General features: G+C 54.8%; 1 protein-coding gene across 1 annotated transcript; it reads right to left on the reverse strand.

Annotated features, from left to right (window-relative positions):
* Nucleotides 1-716: 716 nt before the first annotated feature.
* FOXD3 (forkhead box D3) lies at nt 717-2,162 on the reverse strand. The gene has a single exon (XM_032416559.1). It carries the CDS (start codon nt 2,160-2,162, stop codon nt 717-719), a length of 1,446 nt encoding a protein of 481 aa, XP_032272450.1.
* Between the last annotated feature and the right edge of the window lie 9,658 nt (nt 2,163-11,820).

Here is an 11,820-nt window from a genome sequence, read left to right on the forward strand (position 1 = left end):
GAAACTCCTCGAATTTCTGGTAAAGATAAAATACAAATACAATTTTAAAATACGGTCGTTTACCTCAGACATCTAAATAAAACACTAGGGTGAACATTTTAAAAATTTATTTACAAAGTTGTGTACAACACGATGGAATAACATTTAGAATACCATATATATTCATTCATATATAAACAGACTTTTATAATAGAATGACACTTTTCGCCTTTCGAAAATTTTTTATATTTAAAATCTCCCAACGTCTCTATACATTTTTTTTCTCACATAAAACTGCGGAGAGTGAACCTTCAAAAAAAATGAAAGTTCAGAGCTCTAAATCTACTGAATTTGTTTTTTCTTAAAAAAATAAGAACCCCAAAAGGAAAGTCAATAATTTTTATACAAATATGTACAAAGAATTTCCCTCCCATCCCCACGGTACTGACAGCAGGAGCCGTCGGGGTACATTTTTGGAAAATTCGGTTTTCAGTTTTACCTGTACGGAAAGCTATTCCCGGCGGGCGTGCGGTGAGATTGCTCCGCCAGCCTAGGTGTGCGCGAGGGGGTAGAGGCCGCCGAAGGTCGGTGTTGAGGGGTCGGGGGGAGGAAATGGAGGAGAGGCAGAGTCCGGGATTGGGCAGGGGGGCCGGGCCCGGGGCGGGGCGCGTAAACTAGAAGTGCAGCCGCCGCCCCAGGCCGCCACCCGGCCCTCGGTCCCGGCCATCGGCGCGTCCCTATTGAGCGGGCCACTTTGCTTGCGCTGCAGCTGCGGCAGCAGCGGCGGCCGAGGCTGCGGGCTGCAGGAACTGTCCAGAGAGCGGCACGCTCAGGATGGGCGCGATGGTGGCCGTCGTCCGGCTCAGCGACAGCGGCTGGTGCGTGGCCATGAGCGCCGCGGACTGCACGGTCCCGGGCGGCCGTAGAAAGGACTGCGCCGCGCTGCCGCCCCCACCGCCCCCGGTGCCCCCAGTTACCCCGGCGCCCCCAGCGCCCGCTGCCGAGCCCCCGGGCGCCGCGGGGCCCCCGCCGATGATGTTTTCGATGCTGAACGACGGCCGCGCGCTCGGCTCGGACTTGATCAGCGACGCCGTGGTTCCCGCGGCGCCCGCCGTGCCCGCGGCGGCCGCGGCGGCGCCCAGGCTGTTGAGCTGCAGCTGCAGGCCCGGGCCGAGCTGTGAGCCGAAGGCGGCCGCTTTGCGGCCCAGCTCGCCCGAGGGCAGCAGCGGCACGGCAGGCGGCAGCACGGGTGCCACGGGCGGCAACGCGTAGGGGTACTGGAGCGCCGCCGCCGCCGCCGCGGCTGCCGCGGCAGCCGGGTGAGAGTAGGCGCCGGCCGCGGCCGCGGGGTGCAGGCCGTAGGGGCGGCCGTAGGGCCCCGCGGCGCCAGCCGCCGCTGCCAGGCTGTAAGCGCCGAAGCTCTGCATCATGAGCGCCGTCTGCTCGCGCAGGTGCTCCTGCTGGTGGCGCTTGAAGCGTTTCCGGCGCCGCAGGAAGCTGCCGTTGTCGAACATGTCCTCGGACTGCGGGTCCAGGGTCCAGTAGTTGCCCTTGCCCGGGTTGCCCGGCTCGCGGGGGATCTTGACAAAGCAGTCGTTGAGCGAGAGGTTGTGGCGGATACTGTTCTGCCAGGCGGGGAACTTCTCCCGGTAGTAGGGGAAGCGGTTGCTAATGAACTCGCAGATGCCGCTCAGGGTCAGCTTCTTCTGCGGGCTCTGCAGGATAGCCATCGTGATGAGCGCGATGTACGAGTAGGGCGGCTTCACCAGGCTGTTCTTGGGCTTACTGGGGGCCAGGCCTCCCGCTGCACCGCTGCCCGAGCCGGGCCCGCCGCCGCTCCCGCCGCCCTCCTCGCCGCCGACGCCGCCCTTGCAGCCGTCAGCTTCGGAAGCGCCCGCCTCGCCCCCTGGCCCAGCGCCGGCTCCAATCGCCTCTTTGGGCAATGCCAGGGGCTGTTGGTGCGGCGGCTGAGGCTGCCCATGATGGGGTGCCGCCGGCGTCACCTCGTCCGCCTCGTCCAGGCGCAGCTCCGGCGGCCCCATGGGGCTATCGCAGCCCGCGTCGCTGTCCTTCTCCTCCAGCCCGTCGTCGCCCTCGCCCACCACATCGATGTCCACGTCCTCGGCCGTCAGCACCGTCTGGCCGGACATGTCGCTGGCGCTGCCGCCGCCGGAGAGGGTCATCCCTCCTCGGAGTTGGTGGCGGCGGCGGGGAAGGAGCGGCGGGCGATGGGAGTCGTCAGGGTCTGCCGCCGAGCTCCGGGGAAGGGGGCTTGGGTGCTCCCGAAAGATGGGAGACTGGGAGAGGGGAGGGGGACGTAGATGGTTCGGGGCCCTCCCGGCTTGGCTCACACTCGGCAGCCCGGCATCGCGCGGCGCGGGCGCTGCCGTCCGCCCCCCGCGGCCGCGCTCCTCAAACTCCTGCTGTCCCTGGCGCTCGGTACTAGGCGCTCGATGCCGCTCCGGGCCACCGCGGTTTCTCCACGCCGCGCCCCCTCACTTCGCCCGCCTTCCTCGGCCTCTGGCCCGGGCGTGGAGAGCAAGAGCGGTGCAGACGGGCGCGGGACGCCGGGCGCGGAGCAGCTCCGGAGGGCGCGTGCAGGGGCAACGGGGGGGGGGGGTGTCAGGGACGCCGAGCCCCCGTAGTCGAAAGTCCCGTTTTAAGGACTGGCCTGATAGATTACTTTCTACTTAAAGATCCAGCGGGAGGCGGGGCCACGTGACCGCGCGTGACGTCAGGGCCGCCGCGGAGCCGGCCAAACTCAAGTTGGTTCAGGGAATTGTCAACAAAGGGACGAGGGACACGCAACTCAGCGCCGCACGGTGCGCCAGCATCCCGCGGGCTCCGAGGGCGTCCTGGCCCGCCCCGGGACCCCAGCCTAGGCTGGAGCCCCGCTCGGGGGTCGAGGGAGCCTATGGGTGTGAGTGCTGGAGGGTGGGTGTGAGCGAGCGAGGGCGTGGGCCTGGGAGCGTCCGCGGGACCCGGCAGCTCTCGCCGCCCTGCCCTCCCTGCTCCCTCTCCCTTCCCCCTTCCCCCCTTTGCCAACACTCTTTAGGCTGGGACTGGGCAACGTAGAACGAGATTCCCATTCCTTTTTTTTTTTTAAAGAAAAATTTAGTAGTCTCTGTTTTGTTTTTTGGATTTGATTCTTTTTAGCTCTCGAGTAAGAGCTGCGCACCCGACTCCGTTTTGCTAATTATACTTCAGACCCCCTCCTGCCTCAGTGCTCTTTAGGCGGAGACACCTATTGAGGGGACAAGTATCCTTTACCCCCTAAGCCAAACCACCCGGGTCCTGCCTTGGCTTTCCCCGCTCGATGTGGGCGTGTTATATATATATTCCCCCCACACACACCCCGCGCGGCCACAACAGCATCAGCTGGGGTTCCCGAAGGTCAGAAAATAGTTATTGATTAATCTATTAGAATAGTTGCCGAGAGAAATAAAAACGACGTAAAATAACAGTGAACCTATAAATAAAGAGGCCGTAACTAGCTGCTGGGAGTTGTTAAACGACTTAGCATGTGAAAAAGTCGGAAATGAGGCGCTGGGGAAGGAGCCGGGAGTCAGCGGCCTGGGTAAGTCGAGTGGCGCGGAGAGGAGGCTTCCGGGCCTCTCTTAGACGCTGCGCTCGGGCTGGGAAGGTAGAACAACGCCGGGAGCTAGCGAGGTGGCTTCCCGGGCCGCGGGGCCCGGCCTCTTGGAAGCGAGGGGCGGCGTCGGGTGTGCGGGTGGGCTAGGCTCTCCGTCCCTGCTAACTAACGTGGATTCTTTCCTCTTAAGGCTTAGGTAAATCCTCCAAGATTTAACTTCCGCGGAAACCAGTAGCAGAGCGGGTGGAGGAGGCGAGGAGGCGGCTAGTACACACCGAGTTTCCTTGGCGAGGAAAATCACTGGTGGTAGGAAAGGCTATGGGGATTTAACTGGGATTGGGGGTGGGGGGATCACAAACCAACCACGGGTGCGTGGCATTGCCCGTGCGCTTGGACCTCGCACCTCGGAATAGTGCTCCTGACCCGGTGAGTCCGCGATGCGCCACCTCTCTCCTCCTCAAGTTTTAGGCCGCCTGAAGGCGAGCTGCAAGCGCCTGCCGGGTGTGGCGGGCTCCTTGAACCCAAGCCCTGTCTCAGCTCGCCTGCCGGGTGTGGCGGGCTCCTTGAACCCAAGCCCTGTCTGTCTGCTGAGTACTGGGAGGAGAATGCCGGCCTCACCAGAGGAAGGAGAACAAGGGGAGACGTCCGAGAGGAAATGGTGAAATATTTACAGAAGATGCTAAGAAACCGATTTAATTCTTGGTGGACAGTGGTGCTTCTGATACCCTCAGTCTGTGTCTCTCTCACCTACGATTCCCTCAATCCTTGGCCTAGGAAAAAAAAAATCCGTAAACTTACTTCATTATAGGCAGTGAGGCACACAGATTGACTTTCATCTCCATTAGGTAATTTCCTGGATTACAACACTAGCCCATTGGATCTCCTTTTCGCAGAAAGTTCTGGTTTGTGCCGGGGATGGGGTGGGGGTGGGGGGAGGTGGCAGTTACTCCATCCTGAGACACCCGCGAAACTCCAAAGTTTTCTTTTGTATCTAAACGATCCCTTGTTGTACCTGACCCTAAAATGCATCTCTGAGTTGATTTCCGCAGCTGCACCTTTTTGTGGCCCCGCAGGTCCGAACCATTTGCGATGCCATCTAGACAGCCCTCCGCGAAACCGACCCGAGCGGCTCGAGCTGGCAGGCCACCACTGCACCCGGCTGCAGAGGTCGAGGCTGCAACTCTCCGAGCAACCCAATACTTACAAAAGGAAGGTCGAAAGGACAAAAAAAGAACCCGAAATTTAAAATTTGCCCAGTTTCAGTTGTCCAGCTGAAGTGCGAGGCGCGGGCTGCGAGCCCTATCGCAGCCCAGGAGGCTGGACCCGCGTGGCCGCGTGCCGTGTATGTGTGTGTGTGTGTGTGTGTGTGTGTGTGCGCGCGCGCGCGCGCGCGTGTGTGCGCACGTGAGCGCGCGCGGGAGTGTAGCGGCTCCAGGGGCTGCCCTCGGTAGTCTTCTTAAAGTAGCCTCCAAATGAGCCTAATTTCGATTCTGCTGGCAGCCAGGCTGGCTCTCAGGACTCCCTCGGCGCTGCTGGGCGCTGCCTCGCCCTCCCTCGGCCAAGACCTAGCCTGATCCGTCCATTCCCCGGTGTCTCACTGGAACCTCCCTGGGGGAAGGGGTGGGGGGTGAACAACTCCCAGCCGCCAGTTCCATTTGTTGCGCTTTTTTCATTCGACACAATAAAAGTCAAATTAATTGATTCATACCATTAATTACGGCGCGTAGCGTGAAAAGCAACGCTTCCCCTCGGTTAGAGATCTATTGTGCTAATCTCTTGTTCAATCAGTGTTACCATCTGATGCCGGGTCTGGCCCTTACAGAAACTTTTCGACTCGATTAGCTAAATGATGAGACGTTGCAGGACCTACTGGCTGCGGCACCGCCGTCCGTCGCCCGCGCCGGCCCAACCGCTTAATATCGATTTCCAGCGGAGGCAGCGGATTTTCCCGCGATCACTCTCGACTGGGGAACCTGCCACCGTTCTCCCCCTTCCGGGCGGACAGTGCCACCAGCGCAACCTCCCGGGACCCGGAAGGAGGCAAAGCGGCCGCCCAGGTGGGAAGCCGGAAGGTTCCCGCAGTTCCCGCTGCGGGACGCCGCCCGGGCGGAAGGGCCGGAGTCCGTAGCGGTGCAGGAACCTGCCCTACGCTGACTAGATTTTGGGCTAAGTAAATCCTGTTTGCCCCGTAATTGCAGTTTGCAGCTAAGAGCCCACAAATCGTCAGATACTGCCAAGCTTCAGGACAGAGCGAGACTGAAGAGGCGAGACAGCTACAGAGAGAAAGTGACACATTAGTGGGGGAAAGAAAAATGTGATAGAGGGAACGGAAATATTGGGGGGAGGGAGATACGTGGATAAATATATTCTGGGTCGCAGAGGGTTACTGGGAGAGATGGAAAGAAGGAGGAGTACACACACAAGATTATTACGAGTGAGAGTAACTACTTGGGTCACAACAAGCAAACTTCCCTGGAGGGATTTAAAGAAGATGGCACCAAGCTGTCTCACCTGTTCAAAGGTTTGAAACGTTTCAGCCAAAGGAGAAGGGAATAAGTCTCTCTCTGTTTCTCCTGGGGCCGGCGGAGTCCGTGGTACACAGGTGGGGCAGCCACCAGGACGGGAGCCGCCGTCGAGGGCGGGGTGGTGGTGGAGGGGACCGAGTTTCTAGCAACAGGAAACAAGAAAAGTGGAGTCCGGATCGATAAGAAGGAAATTGAGACGTCTTGGGGTAGGGGCGATTTAATGTGTTCTGGGGGGTGAGATGGGGGTGGGGGAGAAGTGGATGGAACAATTTATGACGGAGAAGAGGAAGTTAATTACAACTCAATTTGGGTTCTTAGCTGGTCAGCACGGGGGAAGGGGGCACGGTCAGAGTGTGTGGGATGCAGGAATGGCCCACCTACCCCTTGCCAGGCCCAAGCGAACCCAAGTGCTTTCTTCCTCCTCCTTTAAATCAGAGTATATGCCAATGGCTTGGATAAATCGTTGGCCCGAAGTGAGACAGAATCCTCATGCCCGTGCGCGGGTGCACTTTTCTTATAATCCGGGAAGATGGGACCAGGTTCTGCGCCGTGAGGGGAGCATCCCCCACCGAGAGCAGCCTCCCTCTCTCTGTTGCAGAGGGAACGAAACGTAGGTAGAGCGCATTTGGAAAATACCCCTCCTTTCTCTCCCCTCCCGCCCCCACCCCCAAGAACCAAAGTCGCCTCCTTCTCGACAATCTTCATAGATTTATTAAACTATTATCAGCCTCTACCTGGATGGCCACCACCGAGGAAGGTGGGACTGGCCGAGATGATACCCAGGTCCCCAACCCACCCAGCTTATTTCTATTTCCAAGTGGGTGGGATTTTAAACGCACTTCCCACCAACCTTGTATATGTCTCCAGATTTACTCGCGGTGAAAAAAAAGGGGCTAATTTAACGTTCTTGTTTGGATTTTCATCTTAAAACTTCATTTACTTTCAAGGTGTCCGCCACTCCGGGCCCACGCCAACAAGTGCTTATAAATGGCGAAAAACCAAAGGGAAAGGAGGAGAACGAGAGAAAGAGAGAGAGAGAGAGAGAGAGAGGATGGTTTCGAATTTATTTATATTGGAAATGTATAAACATCCATTCTGTAAAAGGCAACACGTTTAATTAACGATGAGAGAGCAGTTAGGGGCAGGAAGCTAGTAAAATTGTGTGATAAATTTATGGCATTGTTAGCGTGCTTTTAATTATGGCTATTATGTTAATTATTTCACATTAGCATGGAGTTATCAGCAGCATGTCAGATTTAATCAAAACGAGCCTTTCTCTCAAAAATTGTTCTTTTCATCCACGAGGAGAAAGGTCCTGGGCAGGATCGGGGCTTAAAAATGACTTGGCATTGAAAGCTCTAGTCTTTCCGACACGGTTTGGAGCGATGCGGCCGGGCCCGGCTGACGGCTGGGTCCCTCCAGGCTACCGGCAGCTTGCGGAGGAGCCGAGGGCTGGGTTTTTAGGAATTCACCATTTTCACCCCCTTCGGAGCCGACACTTCATCATAAGGGATCATTCTGTCAAACAATATGCTGCTGCTCATTTTTATCTGTCCCACTTTACAAAACCCCCATTCAGCCCGCCGAGGAGCAACAAAAGCCTCGCAGCGGCGCTGCGGCCGCTGGCGGCCACTGCCCGCCCGGCGCGCCAGACTGAAAGGCAACAGGGGCCGAGGAAAGCAGGCGGCGGGCGCGCGCGCCCCTCGTCGTCCGAGGGAACGCGGCCTGCCGGGGCCCGCGCGCCCAGGTGACCAGCCCTCGGGTGTGGTCGGGGCGGGACACGCCTCTCCCAGGCCCGCGCCCGCCCGCGGCCTTCCCGCGGGCGCAAGGCGGTAGCACCTTTCTCTCCCCGAGAGCGACTCGCCCACCCAGGCCACATCGATTTCTTAATCACTGCCGATCGATTTATTGGGAGCAAATAAATAGCGCGTTTTGGAAATGTTTCAATTGTTGCCTTCATGGATGGGGCGCTGACGCGGGCGGGCGCGCAGGGCCGAGGGACGCGCGCCGGAAAGGGCTTGTGGGAAAGTGCGGAGCGCAAAGGCCGAGCGCCGCTCGCCGCGGGAGTCTTGTGTATGCGCGCGCGGGGCCGCCCACCACAGGTACCCCTGCGCCTCCATCTCGGGCGACGCCTCGGCCTCCTCGAGGGTCCGGCTTCCTCCTCTCGCAGTCAGCTCCCTCTGGCGGCGGGGCGGGCATGAGCTCAGCGCCAGCCTTTCCACCTTGTCAGGTCCAGGCAAGTTCGCCCGGGGTCTGATTCCTTAGTAAAGTTTTGCCTCAGGCCACCGAGCGGCCCTGAGTCCAGTCCCTGGGACGCCCCCAGGTAGAGGCGTCTCGGGCCCAGAGCAGTCGCTGGCCTTCCGGCTCAGGACCTGTCCCTGGTTCAGGAGCGGCCTTCCGGCGCAGTGCCTCCCGTCCCTGGTTCAGGAGCGGCCTTCAGGCGCAGGACCACCCGGGCCCCCGCCCTTCCCGGCACAGGGCTGTGGACGCGCCAGCTGTTGCCTTATTTTTAGCGCCATTCCATTCGCGCGGTTATATTTAACTCGATCCACTCCTCCTCCGAGGTCGCTCGGACATCGAATTCTCTACATCGCAGCCTTGGCCCGCCCGCCTTGCCTCAGGGGCGGGCCCTCAGGGGCAGACTGGAAAACCCCTGATGAAGAATCTTTGACATCTCTGGAGTTTGGCTAAGGGAGGAGAGGTTGAGAGGGCTGGTTCTAGGAGCAGTCGCTACCGCGCCGGCCTGCACACCAGGAGAGGTGCAGTCTTGTGTGGGGGAGGGGAGTATGGCGAATTAGCCAGTCCCTAGGGAAGGATTCTCTGCGGGGAGTATCGGGTCCACTTCCTTCTTATGCACGGCCCAGAGTATCTTGGTGACCTGGAAGACCTCTTACAACTCTGCCCTTCAGAAAGTTTATGATTTTTTTGTATTCATGCAGAAATCCCCTCTCCTCCCTACTCCCAAACACAGATTCAATAGGGTACTTAAATTTGAGTAGTATGTTGGCTCAGTTCCAGCCCTGTCTTTCCTTGACAAAATCTCAAGACCATGACATTGACTCAGTTACTTCCTGGGGAAAGGACCCACTTAGATAACACATAGAAATACCATTCTAATACATACTTTACTCACTCGTGTCAAACTGAATTTACAAACAACGCTAAAGCCACATACCAAAGGTACACATTCAAATGTGACATGACTTGGGATATGGAAACACACTGTTAAAATTTAAATTCTCCTTCTAACACTTTTAAAGAAAGAACTTTCTTAACCTTTGGTCCAAAGTGGGTATTTCTGGTAGCCTCTTTCTGTAGATCTCCCTACAATGTGTAGAAGGATGGAAGTCATACAGCTGAATTCAGGGGGAGAGGATTCACAGTTGACCCTTGAGCAACAGGGTTTGAATTGTACAGGTCCTCTAATAGGCAGAGTTTTTTTCCATAGAGTACAGTACTATAAATGTATTTTCTCTTCCTTATGATTTTTTAAAAGGTTTTATTTATTTATTTGAGAGAGCGAGCGAGAGAGCATGAGCAGGGCAGGTGGGGCAGAGGGAGTGGGAAAAGCAGACTCCCCGCTGAGCAGCAGACAAGGGGATCCCAGGATCCTGGGATCACTACTGGAGCCTGAGCTGAAGACAGACGCTTAACCGGCTGAGCCACCCAGGCACCCCTTCCTTATGATTTTCTTAATAACATTTTCCTTTTTCGAGTTTACTTTACTGTAAGAATATAGTACATAATACATATACAAAATATGTGTTAATTGACTGTTTATGTTATTGGTAAGGCTTCTTGTCAACAGTAGACTATTAGTAGTTAAGTTTTGGGTATGTCAGAATTTATTCCCAAATTTTCAACTGCTTAGGGGTGGGTGCTCCTAATCCCAGCATTGTTCAAAGGTTAACTGTATTTAACCGTATAAATAAATGTACATATATTCATTTACTCATTTGTTAATACTATATAGAACAGTTCTAGACTCTGGAAAGTCCTAGGGAGGAAAAGAATTAAATTCAAGGTTCCAGGGTGATAAGTATGATATGATACCTCTATATGATAGAGGTAGACAGAGCACTTAAGAGGTCTCAGTGGGTGGGAAATGAGAAAATATGAAGTTTTCCAATACAGAAGATATTACTGACCAGCTAGCTCTAATGTCAGGGGCATTGGGGACAATTAGGGAGGAGTAAATTAGAACCTGGGACACTTTGGGAAAACAAAGTACTAAGATGCCTAACGGTACTTCTAGATAGTGGGTACTTGATACTGTACTTGGATAAAGGGTACTTGGTCTCAAGGGAAATGGGGAATAGAGTGTGACAAGGAAACAGGAAGAGGGAAGAAGGTTTAGAATAAAAATAGAACTTTGCTTAGAAATTTGGTCTTCGGGACGCCTCGGTGCCTCAGTCGGTTAAGCATCTGCCTCCCGCTCAGGTCATGATCCCAGGTTCCTGGGATGAGTCCCTCATGGGGCTTCTTGCTCAGCGGGGAGCCTGCTTCTCCCTCTGCCTGCCATTCCCCCCTGCTTGTGCTCTCTCACTCTCTCTCTGACAAACACATAAAATCTTAAAAAAAAAAAAAAAGAAAAAAGAAATTTGGTCTACATCCAATATGACCCATTTTAGATTACATGGAAGTGCTTTGACTAACACGTGGGAGAAATTTACAAGGGAGCATAGATAAAAGGAGAAGATCCAATGGAAGAGCCTGACGGAGAGACTATGGAAAAAACTGGCTGATAGGCCCATCTACTTTTCTAACCTTATCATATTAGTTCATCAAGGGTGAGGCACTGGAACTACAGGGGTAAATGAGGTAGGCTCCACTTTTACAATGTTAACTCCACAAGGTCAGGAATTTTCATCTGTTGTGTTCACTATTGTGTCCCTGGCCTCCAGCTGAAGAAATGCGTGGAGAGTGGGGTGAAGGTTGGGGGTGGTGGTGAAGGTGGGGAGGGGGAAGTACATGCTCAATATATATCGGCTAAATGAAGGAATCAGTAAGGCACAGCCCTACTCTGATGGGTGACTTATTCAAGAAAATCCATAGTTAAAATATAGTGTGATGAATTATAAATACTTGTAGAATGTTACAGGAGTGCAGAGTAGACATACCTAACTCTGTCTGGAAAAGACAAGGAGTGTGTAGGAAGGTTTCCCAAAGGAAATAATGCTTGAGCTGTCTTGAATGATGGTAATTGCTGTTAGGTTGCTAAAAAAGAGGAACAGAGTTCTAGGCAGATAACAGAGCATGAGCAAAGACACAAAGGAGACATAAGGAGCAGCGTATAGTTTAATATGACTGAAATAGGAGGTGGGAGAGTGACTGGAGTTGATACTAGAGACCTAGACAAGAGTGAAATCATGAAGATTCCTGAATATTGTGTGAAAGAGCCTAAAGGTGATAAGGAGTCACTGATGGGTTTCAACTTTACGATTGGCATGATCAGAGTAAGATTGGAACAATCTTTTAGGGGCATGTGAAGGATATACTAGAGGGAGTTAGACTGGAGGTAGTAAACAGGCTATTTCAGTTATCTCAAAAGTGATGAAGATGTGGCTCAAATAATTGGCAGTGGGACTGGAGAGAGGGGATGAACTGGAGAAGGATTTAGGAGGTAAAATTGGTAGGACTAAGTGTCTGATTAATAAAGGAGAAGGAGTTCATGGAAACTCCTAAATATGAAGTTTGGGTATCTGGAGGAAATTTTGGGAGAAT

This window comes from Phoca vitulina, unplaced genomic scaffold (assembly GCF_004348235.1).
Source record: "Phoca vitulina isolate PV1807 unplaced genomic scaffold, GSC_HSeal_1.0 scaffold2, whole genome shotgun sequence".
Taxonomy (NCBI): Eukaryota; Metazoa; Chordata; class Mammalia; order Carnivora; family Phocidae; genus Phoca; species Phoca vitulina.

Excerpts from the sequence above, each read along its gene's own strand:
- FOXD3 (XM_032416559.1), bottom strand. The coding sequence starts at position 2,162 with ATGACCCTCTCCGGCGGCGGCAGCGCCAGCGACATGTCCGGCCAGACG.